Source organism: Pleurodeles waltl, chromosome 10 (assembly GCF_031143425.1).
Source record: "Pleurodeles waltl isolate 20211129_DDA chromosome 10, aPleWal1.hap1.20221129, whole genome shotgun sequence".
Lineage (NCBI taxonomy): Eukaryota > Metazoa > Chordata > Amphibia > Caudata > Salamandridae > Pleurodeles > Pleurodeles waltl.
In genome coordinates this window covers 80,205,530-80,228,837 of record NC_090449.1, presented here as the reverse complement: position 1 = coordinate 80,228,837, position 23,308 = coordinate 80,205,530, and the positions used below count along the sequence as shown (strand labels likewise).

The following is a 23,308-nucleotide window of genomic DNA, read 5'->3' as shown; positions in this document are numbered from 1 at the left end:
TGAGATGGAGCGACCAACTAGGAGACTCTAGAGTGAAGGCTGAACTGAGACACTTCTACCTGTCTCACCAGGTATGTGCTTTGAGGCAGTCTATTGAAGAATATTGCACGGGAGGAACACCGGTGCCGGGCTGCTGAGTGCCAGAGGGCCAAGGCTGCAGAGAGTGTTGTGAGAGTTGTGAGGAAACACGGGACAATGTGGCAATGACTGCTTGATTTCAGTACAAGCGGCCATCGAGGGTACACATAAGATATGTGGTGATTAAGCTACTCTGTGCAGATCTCCCACCAGCCACGATCCGCACTGTGAGGAGGCAGTTAGGTGCAATGTGTTTAGAAGCCACCAGGAAGTCGAGAATGTGTGTTTGCTTCAGCCTGGTTTGGCATAGGGTTTGGCAGAGAGCCATTATTGGAAGAAGGCTGGTGTCTGAAGGCTGAACTGAAGAGGCCCTTTAAATTATGAAAGAATGCAGTGATCTTGAAATGCTATTGGCTCTGATAATTATATGGAGTTTCTATTGGACAACATTGAAGTCACATACAAAGGACACATTATTATCTCATTAATTTTTGAACCAATGATTATCGTCAAAGATCTCATCATGCTATCTGATTGATCCATAGCTATAGCAAGAGTAAGGGTTATATGGATGTGCCCTGGCTTTGATAATGGTCTGCTCTTTTGCTATGAGTATTTGTGCTACACTGCTTTGAGTATTGGGGAAATGCCAAGCCCAACCTAGACTTTTGTATTGGGTGGCCCTTAACATGTACCAGTAAGTAAACATGACTCAAGCAGAGGGCACAGCACACAAACTCAGAGGTGGAAAATACCAGATCCCGATTTACCACATTCAGCGAGGAACAGCGGGCCAAAATCCGAGTAAAATGCCCCATCAGGGCAAGTTAGACAGGTTTTTCTCAGTCACACCATCTGAAAAACTTCCAGCAAATCCAATAGGGATGTGGTTGGCAAACCTGCAGGGCCTGGTTCTGTGGGCCTGGGGAACCCCCAAAAATGTGCACCCCCAAACTTTATCTCAACAGAACACCCACAGGTTGATGAATCGTCTCAGCTGGGGCTACTAACTGTGTCTGCACCAGATTTGCATTCCACTGCATGAGGGGAACAAACTACTGCCAGAAACGATCAGAAAGATGCCCAACTTCTAGATTAAGGCACAAAAGTTCTTAAGCGATAATTATGTCTTTTGGTAAATTACAAACTGAGTACCAACTTTAAACCTCGCAATTCTGCAGATACCTATAACTGAGACATGCCATTGATACTTACCTTGTGGTGTTAGAAGTGCTCCCTGAATTTAGTCAACTGGAAGTTAGGCTAATAACTGTCACTTTGAAATCCAGAAGGTATTTAGGATCTATAAATCACTGCTAATTATGATCCAAATCCACTTACCAAATGATGTGCTATGAGGCTTATATGTGAGTGGGGATGTGGAGACCTGACTTCCTTGGGAGAAAGTTGAGAACCACTGAACGGGGCAGTTATCTGAAAATAAGCTATTACAGACAGTGCCTTTATGATGGCATATGAACTTAAAGTTGTTTAACTGTATGCAACAAAGTTTTGCGTGGCTGTCCCCATACATACCTATCCAAGATCTTCCACACGCATCAATCATTAGGCAGTTGGAACCTTCTTGCCACCCAACCAGTCATATCTGTAGCAATCATCAAAGGAATTAAGGGATGATCATTTAATGTACACAGTACGCACCAAACAGTCAATAACAAACAACACTTACCTGCTGCAGCTCTCTGGAAGAGAAGTCTCAGTGGTGCCAGGGGGGTTGGGACTGCTTGCTGCCTTCCCTCATTGGCTAACCTTAGTAATTAAAACACAACCCTGTTTCAAGCCATGAGTGGTATACATTTTGTCTATTTACCCCTGTCTTTCACCTTACTTGAATAAGGATCCAGCTATCGATATATAGAGCTTGAATTTTTCGTAAGCAGTCATTTGGAACTCTCCATGGTGTATGTTTCTTCCCAAGGATATTTCCGTTCTTTCTGTCTGAGAGGTCCAAGAAGCAAGAAAAGAGTTCTGTCCATGGAGTACTCAGGTTTATTGGCTTATTAAGTTTAGAGTATGTATCTTGTTTGGTAGAATGGTCATAACTTATACTTTGACACCCAATATTCAATATGTCAATTTTAAAATAGTAAAAAGTTTACAATTGCTGCCTGTGAGGGCGGTGGGTGAATCCATAATCTTTTTGATCGCTGGGATTTCCTTTTTTGAAGATCAGATGTGAAATCCGATCTTTCCAGGACTCAGGTAAGGAAGCTGAAAGCAAGATGATGACAAACAGTATGCATGGGATCTTGGCTCTGAAAGAAGCTCCCTCTACATTTAAGGATTATGAAGTCCATGCGGATTGCTAATGAGATCTAAGCATGCACCTCTTTTTTCTGCATACAATACCACTGGGAACATTCTATGTCATCTGATTTTCTTTAGACTCTCCTGGACTTCTTATTCAAATATGCAACCACATTTGGCTAACCAGAGTAATAAGAATAGTCTACCCACCTGCACTCACCATGGCTCGTGCATCACCATACTGGTCGGACGTAAACCACAAAGGTGTCGCAGCAGTGATATGGAGAGATAGCACCGCCCTGGAGCACCGCTGATCCCTGTTATTGTCAAGACTGACTATCCCTCTTCCTCTCATCCTCATTCTGAAGTGGCTCTAAACTTTAAGATGCATTTTTCAAAACACGAAATAAATACATTGAAGGGCATCATAATTTTAGAAGGACAAACATTATAGCTTTTTTGAAGTGATAATATTAAAGGTTTTATGCTAATCAGTAATACACAGAGATGAGGCATAACATGTTTTAATCTATTTAAAAAACAAATTTGAAATTAAAGCTTCCTACTTTACAATGAGATAGCACGCAAAAAAAGTCTGTGGGTGAATCTACTCCGTGATAAAATCCAAAGTAAATGTCTCTGTATATTTCAACCTATCAATGCATTTGTTTGAAAATCTTTATTTCAGACACTGAGTCCTCAGACGTTAATCGATCTGCTCGGGGATAATTTGGATGACCTTAATTTGATAAAAGACAACTCGGTGGTTCAGTCTTGGGCCTATGCACACAGTCAGACTGAAGTGAATTCTATCGGACTCAATCTTGTTGTAGGAAACAGCGGTCAACCGCCTGATGGTTTCATAGTTATTTATCCACGTGAGTAAATTTACAAATTATTTATGACGACCAAAATCAATCACAAATTGTATATGCGATGTACCCACTACTGATGATCACTAGCATGTTGCAAGTCACTAAAGAGTTCCACGACCATATTGAGGCACGAGGCCTGGTGGCCAGAGGACTCAAGTTTCCCAGTTTCATGTGTGAGTAACTCAGCCATATCATGGTTTTTGCTTTTCATTTTGGGATTTCTAGTCTTGATTATGTGGTCATACAAATTAGAGATACAAATCCCGGCATGAAAAGCAGAAACCTGGATTGGATTTGCTACTGAAGCATGGACCTGGCAGCTTGAGCGCTCCAGAGTGTTTTTATGAGACAATAGAACTATAAGTTGACTTGCTGTAGCCTAAAATTTCCCAGTTGTGTGTATTTTATTCAATTTAATTATTGGGCAAATGCAAATGTATATTTCATCAAACCATTTTAGTGAAATATATGGTTTACTATTTACAATGTGTGGTCCAAAAGTGGACTTTCTGCTGCTAGAGCATGGGTACTCACAAACACTTTCCCAGGGGCCGAAACGTTTGGTCAGCGGTAAGACTGAGGGCCGCACTGATGTGAGCAGGTGGGTGCGGGGTGGATGAAGGTGGGTTTAGTGAAAGCTAAGCATGTACATCAAATGTCTGAATTGAATTGCACTAGGTGGAATCCGAAAACCCTGGATTACAGCAGGCTTTCATGCTTGACCAATTTGTGTGATCCTAGGCAGTTGTTCTATTTGACTTTCCCTCCTTCATCACATCTAAGAGGACCTTGAAATACATGACTTCAGAATGGGTGCTGTACAAAAAGTCTACTGTGTTTGGTTTAATAATGTAGATGTTCATGTATAATAGCTACACCGGCCACACAAAAGGTGTAAATAACAAATGACTTTCTTTTTAGTTCACTATTGGCAATATTGTCAGGGTTGGAGGGAAGCATGAATATTTGTACATTAAAGTCTGAAAACGATCACTTAAACAAAAAAAGCTTTTTAATGCACTGACAGTCTGATTTCCTAAGGTGAAACACTTCTGCATGGAATATAGAGGGTCATTCTGACCCTGGCGGGCAGCGGTAGCCGCCCGCCTGGCGGGAACCGCCAAATGGCCGCTCCGCGGTCAGAAGACTGCGGAGGCCATTCTGACTTTCCCGCTGGGCCGGCGGGCGCCCGCCAAGGGAGCGCCCGCCGGCTCAGCGGGAAAGACCCTGCAACACAGAAGCCGGCTCCAAATGGAGCCGGCGGTGTTGCAGGGGTGCGACGGGTGCAGTTGCACCCGTCGCGATTTTCACTGTCTGCTAAGCAAACAGTGAAAATCATGCTGGGGCCCTGTTAGGGGGCCCCTGCACTGCCCATGCCCACACCCGTTCCCGCCATCCTGTTCCTGGCGGTAAAAACCGCCAGGAACAGGATGGCGGGAAGGGGGTCGGAATCTCCATGGCGGCGCTGCAGCGCCGCCATGGAGGTTCTGCCCAGGCAGGGGGAATCTGGCGGGAAACCGCCGGATTCCCTTTTCTGGTCAGAATGGGCATTGAAGCACCGCCAGCCTGTTGGCGGTGCTTCCGTTGCCCCCGGCCCTGCCGGTCTTGGACCGCCAGGGTCGGAATGACCCCCTTAGTTTTTGAATTTTTAAGACACATTCATATTTTACACGTTTGCTGCAAGATATATTTATAAATTGGGTGTTCCTAAAGATATGCTGCAGTGCAGGACGCTCTAATTACTCCACTTCTTTAACTGCAATTAATCTTTAAATAAATGCTTGGACGTTTATTTAACATATTTTTTATGTTAGTGCTGAGATGAGTAAACACAGCCAAGTGCTGCTGTTGACCAGGAGGCCACAGGAAAAGGTCAGGAGGGCTGCATGCGGCCCCCAGGCTGTACTTTGAGTATCACTGTGCTAGAGCATCTCTGGTAGCCTGTACTAAAGCTAGTAGTGATGTTATTTTCTTACTAGAGATGCTTTCTGACATCAGGAAACACCTGTAATAAGAAAATTATGTAGGGCTCAATAAAGGCCAATGACGGTCTGTTATAAAACAATATAGTAGAAAAAGCTCTGTGGCTCATTGTCAAGCTTTTGTCACACTTTAGTCAAACATATTGATATGATATATCAAGTCTTATACACCAGAAGCCCTGTCTAACAAAGGTTTTAACTGATCTTCCCGCCCTCTGTGTGGAACATCTGTCACCAACAATTTACAGTAGTGGGGGAGGTTGCAAATCAGAGCACACATCATAGTAAGCAGTCTGAAGCAAGAGGATGGACTACATAAGGAGACCACCTACAACCAGTTTAAAGTGGCCTGGATTCAGATAAACCTATCCTAAATATTCCAGAAGAATGTCCAACATAGACAAACTTCTTTAACTGCTAGTCCTTGAAAATCACTAGATCACATAGCATATACGTGTACTTTTTGCACTTTAGAATGGGGAATAATGTGCTCTGTTAGCATGTTACTCCAAGACATTCTATTATGTCAAACTTAGAATCAGGTGCAATTAGTATATTTGCTGATATGTGTACCCCTTGCTAACACAAGAGTGCGATTTGCACTTATCTTTTCCAGCCACATTACGATCGGTGCCCTAGTGTCCGTGAACATTTAAAAACTGGGAAGATGGTGACTTTAGCACAGCAAAGCATTTGTTGATGCAATTTTTAGGGAAAAAATAAACTTTTTGCAGAGCATTTTCCCTAAAAAACAAAAATTTGCTATATTTTGGCTATTTTCTATGTCTCCTTCAGGGAATCCACCACAAACTCTGGGTAACTTTAGAATCCCCAGGATGCTGGGGAAAATGGGTGCTAATTTGGCATGGATACCTTACATGGAAAAAGGTTATGGAGGTATACGCGTGAAGTGTTTCAAGTAGCAAAAAAAGAACGTAGCATTCTAGGGGGGAAAGGCCCAGCAGCCAAGTTGATAACTTGCTTGTTGAGTTGGTTGTCATTCCGTAGGTGTAAAGTCAATGTAATGTGACATTCAAACGGTTTAATCTGCAATGCACTAAGAACACAGTTCTTGTGATGTTACATTCCAAGTATGACCAGCGTTGCACTGCAACTGCTCACTATTAAATATTATTTGATGCACCACTGATGGAAAGCTTGCTTTTTGGACTGTGCAGTTGATCAGCTGCCTGTATTTTCAGTCAGTAAAAAATCCTTGGAAAGCATGGCCATGTAATGTCAACGTGATGTACGTGACGTAATGCCCCCTTTATGGTTCAGCCAATCCTGGCAAAACGAAGTGCAACATGGCGCTGGTTGCATGCTTCAAATGTCCGTACGCAGGCTTGCGCGTGCGTGAACCGGTGCTAGTTAACTTTGAACAAAATTAAATTAAATATGTCAATTGCTCTTCATTTATACGGTTGAATGGCCATACTTAAAACGTGTCCCATTTTTTTTTTTATTGAAGAATCAATTGATCATCCCTGTTGCTGGCAACACCCAAAAACAGTGGTAATGGTGCTAGTAAACCTGCCCCATGTGCAAGCTGTTAGTTGTTTCTTGTCATGTGTTCTGCTCAGTGTTGCGGTAAGGAAACATGTACAGAAGAATGTAGTTTGTATGTTCGTTCACACAAATGAAGAAACTGTTGTCTTTACAGCCATGCATGTTACGGACGTGGGCACAGAGGTAAGAAACCTGCCAGGTGGTGATATCCTATCGGGGTGCCTCGAGGGCTCCCCTTTTGCTGAGTAAGAGATCTCATGGGGGAAACCACAGACACCCCCTGCAAGCAAGTGCAGTCACATATAGTGCATCAATATTTTGGTGGGGGTCACTACTCTTTCCTTGAAAGAGAGGCCGGGTCTTCCACCTGGGAGAAAGGCAGGAGGGAGGCTTCAAAGAGCCTTTCTCTAATGCGCCGGCCTCAGTGTGGGCATGGGTTAGTGCCTGCACTGGGAACAGCTCACTTATTGTAATAGGGTGCACCGATCTGCTCTGCGCCCGGAGTACCCTGTTCAGGGTGTGTGATGGTACAGGCCGTGACAATGCACCGTACACGTGGTAGGGACATAGATCTACTGAAGCTTCTGAATGGCTCGTTGTAATAGCAGACGTTAAAGCTTGATGGATGAATCCACCACACATGGCAGACCTCTGTCAAACTTTTACAAAGTTTTACATTTTTCAAAAGCAGACTCTGAACAGTAGTTTGTGATTGCAAAATGTAAAATTAACGGGCCACAGACCAATTGAGTTCGGATCCACAGCGTGAGCACTTCCGGAAAGGAACAGCAAAAGAATAGACTCAATCAGGAAATAGGGGTCTGTCTACCGGCACTTTTGTTAGGGCTGCTACCTCCGCTCCTATAAGGAGGTGCACCTGAGGGCTCGGGAACAGCTTGAAGAAATGCACTGAGCACTAGCAATTGCAAAAGACAACTGAAAGGATTTTAAAGAATTCATAAAGTTGTAATGATCTCATCAGACCGGGTGGTCAGTCAGCTAAAGCTTCACTATACGTGGCTGCCAGAGGCACTTGTGACCCACGGTCAGTCGGACACTCTTTATGGCTTCATCCCTTCTCCCTTTCTCTGCGAACTGAAACGAAGATAGCGGACATGCCATTTAGGAGATTGTCTCCCTTTTCGATAAGGAGACTCAGTGTGTAAAGCAGGAGGCTGAAACTCTTCACTCTGTACTCCTAGAAAAGTGAAAGTAACTTCCAGACATGAAGGTGTCAGCAGCATTCCCATGTCCCATACTGGAAAATATAGCAACACCTCCAGAGACGGGAACAACAGAAGAACTTTCCAGGGGAAATGTCTACTAAAAAACAAAGGCTGCTTCGGAGGGAGCTTTGAACAGCCTACCTGGGCCATAAGTAAGGCTACTTTTTGCAGACAGTAAGCCCCCCAGTCTGGCATCTCCATCCTAAAACCCACAAGGCACGAAAATGTCCAACGGTTTCTCTTCATGGCAGATAATTAAAAAATGACAACCTGGTATTAGTTGTTGTGAAGATTATATACAAAATCAGAGTCCGTTTTTTCTCCACCCACCATTCCAACAAAAATGGTAAAACCTTTGAATCAAGAGCAGAAAACTTTAGAAGGCCATTTTGGGCTGCAGTCTGAGCGCCTCTAGACATTAAGATAGAACAGATGGCAAGAGATGTACATGAAAACCGTTTTCTAACCAGAGCTTTCCTCAAGCTGTGCAGAGCTCTGCCCAGGTGGCGCCCACAGTCAACAAGGCATGTGAGCCTTACTGCACAGGGAAGATCCCAGCGCAAACTTAGCTATCAGTGGTACGTCAGCTGATACGAATGACTGCTGGGTTGGGGGCCCATAACAATGAAACAGCACGGGGGTGTTTTGACTCACTGGGATGCAAACTGCACTATGAATGCCTGCCTTGGGTCGTACCACTGGCAGGACAAGCAGCGGCCAGGAATATTTAAATGTACCTACTACTGAGACCTGCTGAATGCCGCCCTTGGGTAAGGAATAAAAGAGTCCCAGTCCCCTGCAATCTCGCTGGGTGCAGGTGGTCCCACGGCACATATTAACTACTGATGTAGTTAATATGCAAAATGCCATGACTGTCCAGACTCCCAGAGCCTCTTCTATGGCCGATGACTTTTCATAGACTGGTCAAGGACATTAACCTACACCCGTCTTCCAATCCCACTGCACCCCGAAGTCATTTCCTAACTTTTATAATTGAAAATGCCAACGCTTCTAATTGCTCTAGAATGGCAGAGTGCGTGTACCCAAACCCCCTTCCTTTCTTTCTATCATCGCACTGGAGGCTGCCGTGCATGCCAGAGGACAGGGGTCTTTTCAGTCAAAGATGTTATATGACTGACTTGGCTAACTCCATGTATTGTTCAAATAGCAAAGTTCAGAGAATGTTTCCTCTTAGAGGCATGTTTGTTTAATTTAAAGGTTTTTTTCAGACATGAAAAAATATCTTATAAAAAAGTCCCTGGAGAGCATTCACTCGTGCAAAGATATTATACAGTTTATTGGGAAGTACCATGAGAAAAACTATACTTTTTATAATTTTCCTTCCTCAGTACCTGGCAATTTCTGCATTTGTTTTCACTGCCCTCAAAAAGCCAATTCTTCAGAGTTTTGATCACTTTGGACAGTGCCATTGATATTCTCATGATGCTAATTGGAGGAGGATTGTACCGCAGCGGTAAGACTGAGCTAGAGATCTGGGATTGAGCCTAAGCATTGGAGCAATGTCCTGTGATTCTAGACAAATCACTTACTCTGCCCATGGACAGTGCCTTGAAACCCTCACAGGTGATAAGCCACTCTATGTACATTTACATTACAGGAAGGTCACAACACTCAGTGGGAAGGTCTATGGTTGCAAATGCAAGATGAAAACGGTATTTATCTTTGGTAATAATGTTTCTGGAGGTTATAGGACCAGGAGACTTCTCACTTAATTAAAATCCATAGGATCCAGTCTGGATGGTGAAACTTTCCTCTAGCAGTAGCTCTCAAACTACTGCATATGGCACCACGATAATCGAGTCGCAGCTCCACCCGCTCATCTAATGATGACATCTGCCTCTCTATGGCACTGCCTAGCACATGAGTGACAAAATTTTTTCCACCATAAGAACTTACGAGCTGCCAATAAAACCATGGAAGTAACAGCTGAATACTTTGGAAATTTATAATGAACAGGACTATCTCAGAGAGATGGAGAAGGGACAGCATTGAGAAATATGCAGGAAGATACAGTGCCCAAGAGTAATATTGTTACCAAAGGTAGTAACTCATGTCTCTTATGTATGCTTCTGCCCACAGATTCCACACCTTAGGGAGGTGTCCCAAAACAATGCTCATCGGGTAGCTGGACTGAGTAGTGCTGATTAACCATGGAAAACATAGAACACAGCCCCAGTGAAGTATCCATCACTCCTCTTCTGAGGGATACTTCCACCACCTGCGGATTTCTCACCTCTTGCATAGTCACCATAGCTTTCCTGTATCTATAGGGGCAGTAGCACAGACCCAGCTTTGCGATCCACACAAGACATGATATAATAGAGTTATATGAGGTGCCACTGTGACACAATGACATCAGATCTTTTTTGCGTGCACCCTTCAAGTCAGATCTAGAGTTGCTCTAGTTTTCCACATAGAATCATTTTATACAGGACTGACAGGGAAATCTCCTTTGAAAAGTCAGTGTTTAGGAGTTGCCATTCCGGCAGCAGAGCGATGTGGATCTCAGATCTTCCCGTCTGGCCCCACCAAGTCATGTGAGAAGTGCCACTGCATGCACAAAAAAGCCATCAAGGAGCAGAAAATTAAGTTATTCATGGTGCATGTGTGAAACGTGCACAGAGAGAAGCAGCGTTGTTCCAATTCCGCTTCTCATGGTAGATCCAAGTATAAGTCCAGCTCGCCCTCAATGAGCAAGTCCCTGAAGCAGGCAGCCTCTAAAGGAAAGGAGCATTTTTGCTAAAGGAAGCCTTGTGCTCTGAGGAAACTGTGCCAGGAATCAGCACAGATGCTATTAATCATGCCAGACTGGCCATGGAGAGTTTGGTACTTGATCTGATCCACCTATGACAGGAAGGTGAAGGAACAACAAGAGACAAAAACGATTCATTCAGTACTCTCAGACTGGTATCCAAGATTTAGAGCCTCATAAGGTGAAAAAGGGTCAGGTATGAAACAGCAGAAGACAGGGACACAGAACGTAGCACAGGAGATGGTGTGGTATGACTTCTGGGTTAGGGGAGGAACTTCAGGAGAAGTTTAGCGTAAGAACATAAAAATCTCACGGAATTGGACTTCTGGCCCAATTTGTCAATCGGCTTTGCAAACCCATACTTTTTTATTTTCTCCCTTCTAGGTTGCCGTCCCCCTCTGGGCCATACTGCCTACTGATCCTTTGTTCCATCTGTGCTTCTACAAGTTCAGACTTCTATAGACTCACTCTTCTGCCTCTACTTACCTTTGCACTGGATCACCCCTAACAACTTCTCAATGGTGTTGCCACCATCCCTGCAGCAATGGTCTCCTCTACTCAGAGTCCCTGGCTCTGGTCCTATAGCCGTGTAGAACAGGAGCTATGTACAGTCTTCTCGAACTAGGTGAGAGGGAAGCTGATAACTCAATCGATTCATGTATTTGCATTTAATTATTTCTTTTATCATAAGAGTTTCTAACCGTTTTTTTATGTATTGATTTTACTCAGTGGTGTATGATGATCCCAGGCTGTTGTTACCACCATTCCGAATCAGTGTCTCCTTTTCCCTAATTTTCCTCTAATTCATAATTAATGTAAAATATATTTTGACAACCTGTCCCGGGACACTTCTCTTCTGCTCAGGGTTGATCTCGTCTCACTGCAAGCGAGAGGATCCTGCATCCGAATCTCCAGAGACTCCACCTTTATGCCTGGATACTTAGCAGTGCCTTCTGAGCACTTGCAGAGGAGGTCGATGTTGTTTTGTCAGCCTTTTGCCCCTCTACCACGGCTGTATATTCTGGGCTCTGGTCCCATTTTGTTTCTTAGTGTGCTGAGAAAGAAGCTGGTCCCCTCAAGGAGTGTTTATCTCATGTATTATGTTTGTAACTCTTGACCAGCAAGGCTTTGCTGTGGTGACTGTTAAAGTTTATTGGAGGGGGCATTCTGCCTTCCTTTGTGTCAGTTCATCCATTACTGCTTAGGTCTTCTGTAGTTATGTACTTTCTAAAGGGATTGATCCCTTTGTTTTCACCTCTAATATTTGTTAAGACTCAGTAGCATCTTAACTTGGTGCTCATGTTCCTGATGTGTTTACCCTTTGAACCCAGCTCAGGTGTCCTTTGTGACTCCTGACTCTAAAGACTGTCTTTCTGATTGCCAATCGTTGGATGTGTTAGCATGAAGCAGTCATTGTTGGTTCAGACGCATTTTCGTTTATTTTTTCCAGTGAAGGTGGTACTATGGAGTAAGGCTTCCTGTCATCCATAAGTGGTCATTCCTATTTTCTGCATCTGAGAGCATAGAAAAAAGGATAAGGAACTGCATCAGTGTGCCGCAGTGGCACCATTTACGTTTCAGTGATAATAATCCAGAGTAGACCCCAAAGCTGGGTAGGAGCCGTGAAGCCATTGATCCACACAGGAAACAGTTTTAGGTTTCCCTTTTTCCCGTCTGGCACCTGAAGGAGATTCAAGAGATGAAGAATCTGCAGATAGCTACAGTATCCACTCGAAAGATTGTTACTGAAGGTAAGTAGCTTATTCTAAGCTGTCTGACAGTAATGCTCAGCAACTACATGTAATGAAGAGCAAGTGGCTGTCAGGCAAATAAAAGCTACAGTGATGCCCTTGGGGTAAGCAAGATTAGCTGTCGTGGCCCCGTACAGTGCACAAGAATGTCTCCAGGCTCATGGGTCAAATCACCATCAGGAAGACAGTGTGTGTTTTTGGGGCATAACTTGATTCCCTACCTCACAGCAACCTCGGGGCCCGTGTTCAGTGGTCCCCGGTTGCTTACTTTTTTCTTTTCTCCCCACTTCCTGGTTGGGACTGACTAGACCGCCATTTTGGGTTAGCGGTCTAGTTGTTTTTAGGCTTTTCAGCCTCATTTGGCTCCCCCGGCTCATTTAATGCCGGAAGGACGCCGGCCGCGCACCTAATCTGATCGTGTGAGCATTTTTTTATATTTTTAAGAAACGAATGTTTTTTATTGTTTGTTGGGCATTTTAAACCTCTAAAAGTCTTTTTTGGCTTGTCACTCTTTTTAGGGGGATTTTCTTTTAAAATATAAAGGGACTGGGAATAATCAAATTTTTTCTTTTGCTGGATTCACAAGTACTGGGGGCACATCCTTGTCTCTGTGTGTGTGTTTTTGGGGCATAACTTGATTCCCTACCTCACAGCAACCTCGGGGCCCGTGTTCAGTGGTCCCCGGTTGCTTACTTTTTTCTTTTCTCCCCACTTCCTGGTTGGGACTGACTAGACCGCCATTTTAGGTTAGCGGTCTAGTTGTTTTTAGGCTTTTCAGCCTCGTTTGGCTCCCCCGGCTCATTTAATGCCAAAAGGACGCCGGCCGCGCCGCTGGCGCGCCGCTGGCGCGCCAAAGGCGCACCAAAGGCAAGCCCATCTGCGCCCGTCCGCGCCCTGAAGCGCCCAGAGCCCAGAAATGCTGCTCCTTTTACCACAGACAGGTTAGTCTACTCTCTCTTGCAGCTTCATGCACTCAGAGGGGCACGATCTGGCCCACCTCTCTTAGTACCCCCTGGGTCTTATGCCTCTTCTTTCTGCCCGGCCTGCCCGAGTTCCTCTAAGGTTGTCTCACCCCCCACCTCCCCCCCATCCGTAACCTGCACATTTTTGCTCCTCAATTGTCGTTCTTTACCAGCACATTCCCTTCACATATATACCCTCATAGAAGATCTTTCCCCTGACGCCTTGTTTCTTACCGAAACCTGGTTGGGCAGTGACTCAGCAGCAGATATCTGCAATTCTCTACCCTCCACCTACTCTATGGCGCATGTAGATCGACTCCACGGAAGAGGCGGCGGTTTAGCCATTATTTACAAAAATATCTTTCGGTGTACCACCTTCCCCTCTGATATCCCGGAGTGTGAAAGCTTAATTTTCTCTCTCTACCTATCCCCCACGTTTACCTTTTCAGGTATGCTTCTCTACCGACCCCCAGGACCTTGCATTTGTTTTTTAGATTCCTTGCCAGAAGCTGCAGCTAGTCTTATCTGTAAATCCCCTAACTTTACTATCCTTGAGGATTTCAACATCCATCTTGATAATGGAAACTGTCCGCACGCCAGGTCTCTACTTGCGTCCCTCTCTGCGCTTGATTTAATTCAACACGTAATAGGACCTACCCATATTAAAGGCCATACGCTGGACCTCCTATTCAGTAATCTCCCTGTCCTCACCACCTTGCCGTCCCAGCCTTTAACCTGGACGGATCACTGCCTTTTATCTTTCTCTTTTCCCTGCAAAGTTACTCCAGATGTGCAGCCTACCTCCTCAACCTTTGGTCGCATTTGGTCAAAATTGGCCCTTGTGGAGTGGCGGGCTGCTCTCCAGACCTCCTTGGGGGCCAGCACCCCCTCCACCTTCGCAGATTTATTTAATGAATGGATCTCCTCCTCTTTGGATAGTATTCTGCCCATCAAATTAAGATCTAACAAGCCCCCCCATAAGGCTAAACCTTGGTTTTCACCTCGTCTGTTAGAATTAAGAAAAATGTGCAAAAGGTTAGAAAGAGCTTGGAGAAAGAATTACAGTCCCATTGATAGAGAAATATATAGGCAATCTGTCAGACTCTACCATCAAAACATTAAAGCCGCCCAGTCCTCCTACTACGGATTAAGAATAGAAAACTCCTCCTGCTCACAAAAGGAAATTTTTCAGATTTTTAAGGAATTAACTATAACCCCTATGCCCTCTCCTCCCACAGAGCCCTCCACTGAATATAGTAATCTTCTGGCATCTCATTTCAATGACAAAGTCATCAAGATATACTCTGGGTTCCCTTCTCCTCCTCCCCCAGGTACAGTAGAGCACCAAATGATGGATCCCTCCCTTTCCGGAAGCACATTAACCGTTTTTACACCTCTCACTGATACTGTTACTACCAACCTTCTTCTTCAAATTAAATCGGGCTCCCCCCTAGACCCCGCCCCTCCCTCCATCCTCTCGCGAGTTTCAGATATTGTTGTACCTCCCCTCACCAAAATACTGAATCATTCCCTATCCTTAGGTTTTCTTCCCCCTCTTTTTAAGCATGCCATCATTAAGCCTCTTTTAAAAAAAACGAAACTGGACCCATCTCTGCTGGAGAATTATAGACCCATTGCTCTCCTTCCCATTTCAACAAAGATTTTGGAGAAACATGTTAACCACCAATTAACCAGCTACTTAGAGAGCCATGAACTCCTTCACCCCACTCAAATGGGTTTCAGAGCCCATCACAGCACGGAGTCAGCCCTCCTTGCAGTGACTGAGTCAGCCAGGCAACTTGTGGACCAAGGGTCTCATGTGGCCATGATTCTACTTGATCTCAGCGCTGCTTTTGATACAGTGGACCACAACCTTCTCTGCCGTAGGCTCTCGGAATTAGGGATAGGAGGCCTGGCATTGTCCTGGTTGTCCGCTTTCGTCAAAGGTAGATCTTTTCAAGTCCTGGACCGAGCCTACCTCTCTGATATCTTTCCCTTGACTTGTGGAGTTCCCCAGGGCTCCTCCTTGAGCCCAACTCCCTTTAATGTTTATCTATCACCACTGGCTAAAGTGATCGCTCCCTATAATCTGTCCTTGGTCACCTATGCCGACGATACTCAACTTGTGGTGTCACTATCCAGCTCCGGGGATTCGTCGGCAGCCAACCTTTCGTGTTGTATGAAAGACATTGGAGTTTGGATGATCCAGTCTAAGCTTAAATTCAATGATGGAAAGTCAGAAGTCATTGTACTAGGCAATGCCCCCCCAGCTCCTTCGCTTTCGCTGTACTCTGAGGCCTTCAATAATCTCCCTCCCCCCAAGGACCAGGTAAAAAGCCTTGGTTTCTGGGTAGATTCTTGTCTGACCATGGACTATCAAGCAAAAAGAGTTTCATCTACATGCTTTGGCATTTTAAGAGTCCCTAGGAAAATTTTGAATCTTCTTCCCCCTATGGCCAGAAGAATCCTTGTTCAAACTCTTATTCTCTCCCGGTTGGATTATGGGAACTCACTTTTTCTCAGCGCCCCGGCTTATGTTTTAAAAAGGCTACAAACAGTCCAGAACGCAGCTGCCAGGCTTCTTGTCAATCTTCCCAGACATGTATCCGCTAAGCCTGCTCTTTCCACACTTCACTGGCTCCCTATTAAGCAACGTACTCATTTTAAGGCCCTATGCATTGTTCACAGAGCCCTGCAACATAAGGGTCCAATGTACTTTAGAAAGCGGCTATGTCTTTATGTCCCCTCTCGAAGTCTGAGGTCCTCCTTCTCTCGACTTGTGACCATCTTGCGGTCTAAGAGAGCCTGGGGGGCCAACTCCTTCCTCACCAAGGCCGCTCGTCTCTGGAATGATCTTCCCTCCGAACTCCGTCATGAACACTCAGAACTGCTTTTTAGAAAAAAACTTAAAACTATTCTTTTCTGTAGGTAGCTCTCTCAATTCTCCTATTGACAGCACTGGTCAGGTTAGGTTTAGCGCTGGGATGCCTTCGGGTCACTACGCGCTTTATAAATCCTTAAAACTAAACTAAACTAAACTGGTGGCCGAGAGACAAATAGAGCAATGGTGCATTCACTTGTATGATGATGACATCGGAAAAGTCAAAATTAAATTTGTCGTACAGTGGAACAGCAAAAAGATTGGGCAGAAATATACATACGAAACCTTTCATGAAACACACTATAGTATATTGAACAAGGAAGGTTAATGAGGAAGGCATAAAATGATATGCAGATAAGCTAAATATCCATTCACAGTAGAAACACTAAGCACTATTGAGTGAGTGTAGGAAATTGGGTTACAGGTTGGGGGGAACACTACTTAAGCAGGGACCACAATCCTTGTCAAGATGAAGTCATAAGCAACCCCTAAATTAACATGTGCTCAATCCTTGGGTAGGATGGCACAGAGTCAGGCCTAACTCGGATGCACAGTGAAAATACACCACAAAAGGACCCCTTACCAGTTTAGAAAAATACGGTAACTTTTAATAAATAAAACAAGACCAAAATGACAATCATTTAATCTGGAGATATGCAGATTAAAAGATTTCATTGTAAATAATGGCAAAAAGCAGAAAGTGCCAACTGTGGATATCTGGTTGCACTGGACCAGGACAAATAAACAAGTTCAGGCTGACTGCAATGGACTGTCGGCTGACTACAGCGACCCGGTTAGGCCCGCTGAACCAGAGTACCGTAAATCCTGGCTTCGAGGTCCAGTGCCCGGGATGTGTCCCGCAGTCAAGGAAATGTATCGGTTCCAAGGAGCTGTGAAGCTGTGAAGTGAGATCGTCATCAAGGAACCCATCGATGAGGGCTTACGATGCAAAGTCTGGTGTCGAAGATGTGTTGCACAGTCGAGGTAATGCATCAGCTCCAAAGACTTGCAAGGCTGTGATGCGAGATCCTGCATTGTTGTAGAGACTGGTTTGTGATGTGAGGGCCTGCAACACTGAAGCTTTGCACAGCAGCGATTCCGATGTGGGTGGCGAGGTCGGTGCAGAATCTTTGCATTGGGAGAACCCTCACAGCAGAGGCGTCAGTTCTGCTCAGGATTGCACCACACAGCAGAGGGGATGTATCGGTTCTGCTGGATCCATTTATGGGCTAGCGCAGCATCTTCAGGTCCCCTTTTAAGGATCCAGGGATTGCTGCTTGCCCCCTGTTCTTCTTCAGTCTCTGGGACATCAAAGACTGCTTGCAACTCTCTGGGTGCTGCTGAATTCTGCCATCTGTGAGTCCTACCATTGCCTGAAGTGCTGCCTACCAGCCCTGGGCCTCAGAAGTAGATTCTGCAGAATTTTTTTTTTAATGTGACGTATCAGCCAAGTGTTGCAGAAATATTGTTGCATCATGTCTTCACCATGGATGCATTGCTCCAAAAAGGTACTGTTCAGCGGACCCTACGTGGGTTCTGTAGCTGGCCTACCCTTCATAGCGGTCAGCCTGTATTTTGGATTTACACCGGTCCCTAGCAACCTCAAGTAACCTTTTGACCGCTATAAACTTCTAAGCACTGTTTTCACATTTGAGAAAAATTTGTATCTCAACTTCTACTGATTATTTTTTGTCATTTTGGTCTTGATTTACTCAGATAAATATTCTCTAGTTTTCTGTAATTAAGTGTGTTGCACAAATACTTTACACATTGCCTCCTAGGTTAAGCCTGACTGACCTGTGCCAAGCTACCGGGGGAGGAGCACAGGTTAATTTAGGGTGTGTATCTGACTTACCCTGACTAGTATTGTGATCCCTACTTGGACAGAGTGCAAACCTCTGCCAACTAGAGACCCAATTTCTAACACAATTCCAAAGACGTCAGACATGAACTGGTTACCTGTTCCCATTTGGAAGTTATAGCTTGTTAAACGTAATAGGGTATTTCCAGTGTTATCCTATGAGAGAGATAGGCCTTGCAGTAGTGAAAAATAAATTTAAGAGTTTTTCACCACCAGGACATGTGAAACTTAAAATTGCATATGCTACATTTTAAATGCACTATACCCTGCCCTCTGGGCTGTCCAGGGCCTTCACTAGGGGTAACCTATAAGTAAGAAAATGGAAGGTTCGGTCCTTGCAAAAGGTTTATTTTGCCAGGTTGAAATGGCAGTTTAAAACTATACACACAGGCTGCAGTTGCAAGCCGGAGACATGTTTAAAAGGCTACTTATATTGGTGGCACAATCAGTGCTGCAGGCCCACTAGTAGCATTTAATTTACAGGTCGAAGCACAGGTAGTTTCCCTTTACTAGGTTCTACAAATAAATTAAATATGGGCATAAGCCAATTCTACCATGTTTTAAGGAGAGAGCACTTTAGCACTGGTTAGCAGTGGTAAAGTGCAGAGTCCCAAGGCCAACAAAAACAAATTCAGCAAAACAAAAAGATGGTTGAGGGTAAAGGAAAAATGTTTGGGGGTGCCCCTGCGGAGAGGGTCAGATCCAACAGGAAGGGATAATACAAAGTACAGAACATCAGACAAGTGGGTTGCAAAAAGATTTAAGCCAGCAACTTAACATCAAGAGACAAACCTATCTATGTGGCCCTCAACATCAGACAAGTGGGTTGCAAAAAGATTTAAGCCAGCAACTTAACATCAAGAGACAAACCTATCTCTGTGGCCCTCATAGACTAGCTTGATGGTGGATTTTCAGGTAGCTAAGATGCCACAGTTACCTCTAGGGGTAAGCTTGGTGCCTCTAGATGGCATTGCTCAGTCTCCATGTGCAGCTGAAGCATCGAAGAATTGGGGTGACAAACCCAATCACCCAGCTGCAAAAGCAGATCTACCCTTTCCACGAGAGAGAAGGGAGGCGAAAACTGAGTTCTAACAGATTGTCCTACCAAATGATCCTTGCCACACCCTGTGCAAAGCAAATCAGCTGTGTATCATCCTTATGCACTTTCTGCAGAACTCTTAACTAAGGCATCTGTATTCACATTCAGAGCCCTTGCAAGAAGAGATGCAATGGGAAACATCCTGTTAAGCCATCACCTGAAGAATGCCCCATTTCTTTGTCCAGTGCCACAAGTGGGAAAAGCCCTTGTGTAAATTGATTTGAAAATTGCTTTTATGAAAGCCACCCTTTCGTCCAGGACAAGGTGAGACTTCTGCTGTTTGATGAAGAGACGCACCTAATGAAGCAGTGTCAAAGTGTGCTGCAGATGGTCTGAAACCAGCAAAGGTCACATCTAGAGCCATGATGGAGACTCCAAGAGCGATCATAAGGCCAAAGGTAGCACCGTTATCAGGAAGTGGAGGGACCCTGGATGAAGAGAAGATCGTGTCCGTGAGATGGAAGCATCTGCAGATGGAAATAGGTATCCTGGAAATCCAGCAACACCATCTAGTACGAGTGTTCAGGGTCAGGAGAACCAGATTCATGAGCATTTTGTACTTGTCCAGCTGGACAAAGATGTTTCAGATGCACAGATCCAGGATTCGTCTCAGGCTCCCATTCTTCTTGGGGAACAATAGTTGAATCCTATGCTGCTCTCCTCTACAGGCAGAATTCCTAATGCCTATTTTGCAGTACGACCAGTGCATCCAAGATCTATGCATGGGCTGAGGTGCACTTCCTGGTGGATGGAGAACGATCTGCAAGAGAAGAGAGAAAGCCAAAAGCATTCCCCTTGCAGATCAGCTGGGATATCCAGTGATCAATAATAATGGAATCTCACTGGGCCACACAATAGAAGACCCTTCCTCAACTGGAAGCTGATGGTGATGGGTAAATCAGTTGAAAAGGGAAGACTAGACCTGCTGCTGCTGAAGTTCCCTTAGATCAACTCTGCTGCAAAGAAAGCAGCAAATTGTGGGATCTTTGACAGCTAAAAGGGTTGATGCTGCTAGTTAGGTTGACTTTCGAAAGAGCCACATAACTGGCTGTCATGCTTGTTTAATTGTATGATTGGGGATCCCAACCTGATATAGTGCAGTTGATCTTGAAGCACTCCATGTGTGACACTACTTTTTTGCAGACGGATCTCACACTATCAAACAGCATATTCATTTGGGCAGATTGGGTGTCCCAAGAAATTCCATTGGCCCACATTCAGGTGTGCCTACGCTGAATAACAGCTGTAGCCATAGAGCTGGCATCACATCGGCCACATCCAATCCACTTTTCAGAATCTGTATTGAAGCATCACAGCTGTATTCAACAAACTCCAAAAATTGCCTTTATATGATCTTGGGGGATCACTGCAGCCAGCTTTGCCATTCCCCACAGAGTGTGGACATACAATCTGGGGAAATGTGGCATTGACTATGTACATGATCAGAATGCTCAATGCAAAAACTAGCACTTCGTGGAGTCAAAGTGTTTGAAATCATGGTCTGTTATTGTAGGGAAGGCGGAGGGGTTTACTTTTGCTGAAGACAGTAATCACCAATACTTTTGGATCATCAGGCAGAAGCCTGTTGCACCCAGCAAGCTAACTGTTACATGCAGTGTATGAAAAGGGGTTCTCCAGACAGATAGTACAGATCAGGATGGGGCTTTTTTAAAGGTAGAAGAGTCTCCGGAGCTGCAAAAAATGGATCTCTGCCAGCATGTTGGATTTTGGCCTAGTAGATGGCAGGGGCAACACAGGTGCCTCTACTGCTTTACACAAAATGGCAGTGAATAAACAAACGTCCTCAGGAGGAGGGTCCAAAGAATACTGAAATTCATCCTCCAGGGATGTATCAAGACCATTGGCACTCTGAAGGACCAGAATGTGTCTGATGAAGAGGAAACGTTTATCAGCTTCTAAAGCAATTTCACTATGTTCCTAAAATCCAGGCTGAGCATATGAAGCAAATGTGACTCTGAGCTTAAGAGTTCTTCTAAGTGTGAAAAACTGTAGGGTGTGGGACGAAGGTCAGCAAGAGGCTGGGCCTCAAAGGGGTGTTTTAACTTTAGAGCTGAATCATCCCCTGGAGTTATGTTGGAGACAGTATTGGAAGTGGGATCGAAGTCATTAGTAATAGCGTCTTGCATGGAGCTGGTTTCCATAGAGGCAGGACAGGGGCCACCGCCTCTGAAGACATGATGCTGAGCGGTGTGTGGGAGGAGATGCCTGAAGCGCTGGGTCCAAAGGGTCTGTCCCAGCTTTGGAAACGTAAAGTGTCCCACACAGAACAGAGGAGGCCCTGAAAAAATCTAACATAACTTACTAAAGGACTCAACCTGAGACAGAATGGTGGACAGATCCAATCGAGGTTTCTTGAGAACTGTAATGGACTCCAAGGAAGAAGAGGAACAAACAGGCATTAGAGGAATGTGCCATTGAATCTCCAAACGGCCCCAGAAGCAGGACTGTTTCTGTAAAGATGAAAAGAACTTGCCTTTGCTGCTGTGATTCCTATGTTTTTTGTGGAAGGATCGCTTAGAGGGACTCTCATTAGGAAGGAATGCGGGACTGAGAGTGTCTTTAATTGCTCAAGACAAGAACAATTAATTTGACTGACCATCCTTCATGGAATTCTGGTGCAAGTAGGTGAAGGAGTCACATGTTGAAGGATCGTGGTCAGGTCCCAGGTACCACATACAGATGTCAGGATGTCTTGTTGAGACAATGTTAAGGGGGTTTGAATCCCATGTCCTTCAGAGGTGACCCTCAACCTAGGTAGGTATATTGGAAAAAAGAAAGTATAGCCTCGGAAGTCTGGGCTCTTTCTGCTTTAGATTAAATTCTGAGTAGGCCTTTATTTTATTCTTTCTGCCTCATGTCTCCTTGCCGCCTCTTCTTCTTGGACTGCTTGCCCTTGCAACTGGGCCAAGTGTCTCCATCGGGGTTCCATGTATAACGATTTCTTGTGGGTTCTGAGTCTTCTATTACCCTGTCTTCTATGTGCTCTCCTGGCATGGGTGAATCTCAGTTGAACGCCCAAGGGGGCGCGTATGGACATCAATTCATCGAAATGTCAGAGGTAGCGGAATTGATATCACACTCCCTTTGACCTCCCCTTTCACTCATAAACACATACAGATACACACAAACTCACACTTACATACACTCTCACATAAACAAACTCTCAGCCGCAAGCACGCACACATCATACATTTAAAACCATGTTTACTTACCTTAGCTGCCACGGAAGGGCATATTCCAGCTAATTGTACTCCATTTTTATTACACTAATAGAGTATATATGATTATTCACTATTAGTGTAATACAAAATTGTCAGAAAACAAAGTGAGTGGAGCCCCAACTGTGGTCCATAAGGAAGAGCTGCCTATGTGTTCCTGGCACTGAATTTGCCCCCTTTGAGGCCAGGGGTCGCAAAGGCTATGCCAGGGGTAGCAAAGGGCAAGTCAGAGGTCGCAGCTGCGACCCCTGGCAACCCCTAAATGACATCCATGGGAGCGCGCGGGCCATGCATTTGGTCCCAAATGGCTTAAGTTATTGCCTTGTTCGCAGCAGAAGGCTGTGATTGCAGTTCTCCTAGAGGGGTATCTCGCCCTGATGCTATCCCAACAGCTGCTTCTGGACCACTGTGGGGGCCTCTTTAGTACAGCAGAGAGGCCTTGGGTTTTCTATGTTGAAGGAGAATGTCTCCATGGACCAGAGACGTGCTTGTGGTTTTGAACAGAATCCTTTGGTTGTAGTTTGGTTGTCGCTATGATGAACTTTGGGACAGGCTCTCTTCTCTTTCCTTACCAGACAGAAGTGTGGACCTGGAAGAGAGGTGTTTCTTGCAACAGTATTTCTGCGTTGTGAGAGTGGTGACTGGCACGCAATCTCACTTTTTGGCTGTGACCCTGTCTTCACTATTTGAACTTTGGAGTTCTAGTCCATCACTTACTCTGTTGGGCTCCACTGGGATCTGTTAGCAGTTTCCCTGTTGGTGTACCTGGTAGTCAGGTTAAAGGGCATATTTTGCTAGCGGTTC

The 23,308-nt window shown here is 44.9% G+C and overlaps 1 protein-coding gene across 1 annotated transcript in view; it reads left to right on the top strand.

The window, feature by feature from the left end:
- LOC138262378 (uncharacterized) overlaps window positions 1-23,308 on the top strand; it is a 269,900-nt gene that overhangs the window by 244,174 nt on the left and 2,418 nt on the right. Inside the window, exon 37 of the mRNA XM_069212276.1 lies at window positions 3,035-3,224. Within this exon, the coding sequence (XP_069068377.1) occupies window positions 3,035-3,224 (190 nt within the window). The remainder of the gene's footprint in view (window positions 1-3,034; window positions 3,225-23,308) is intronic.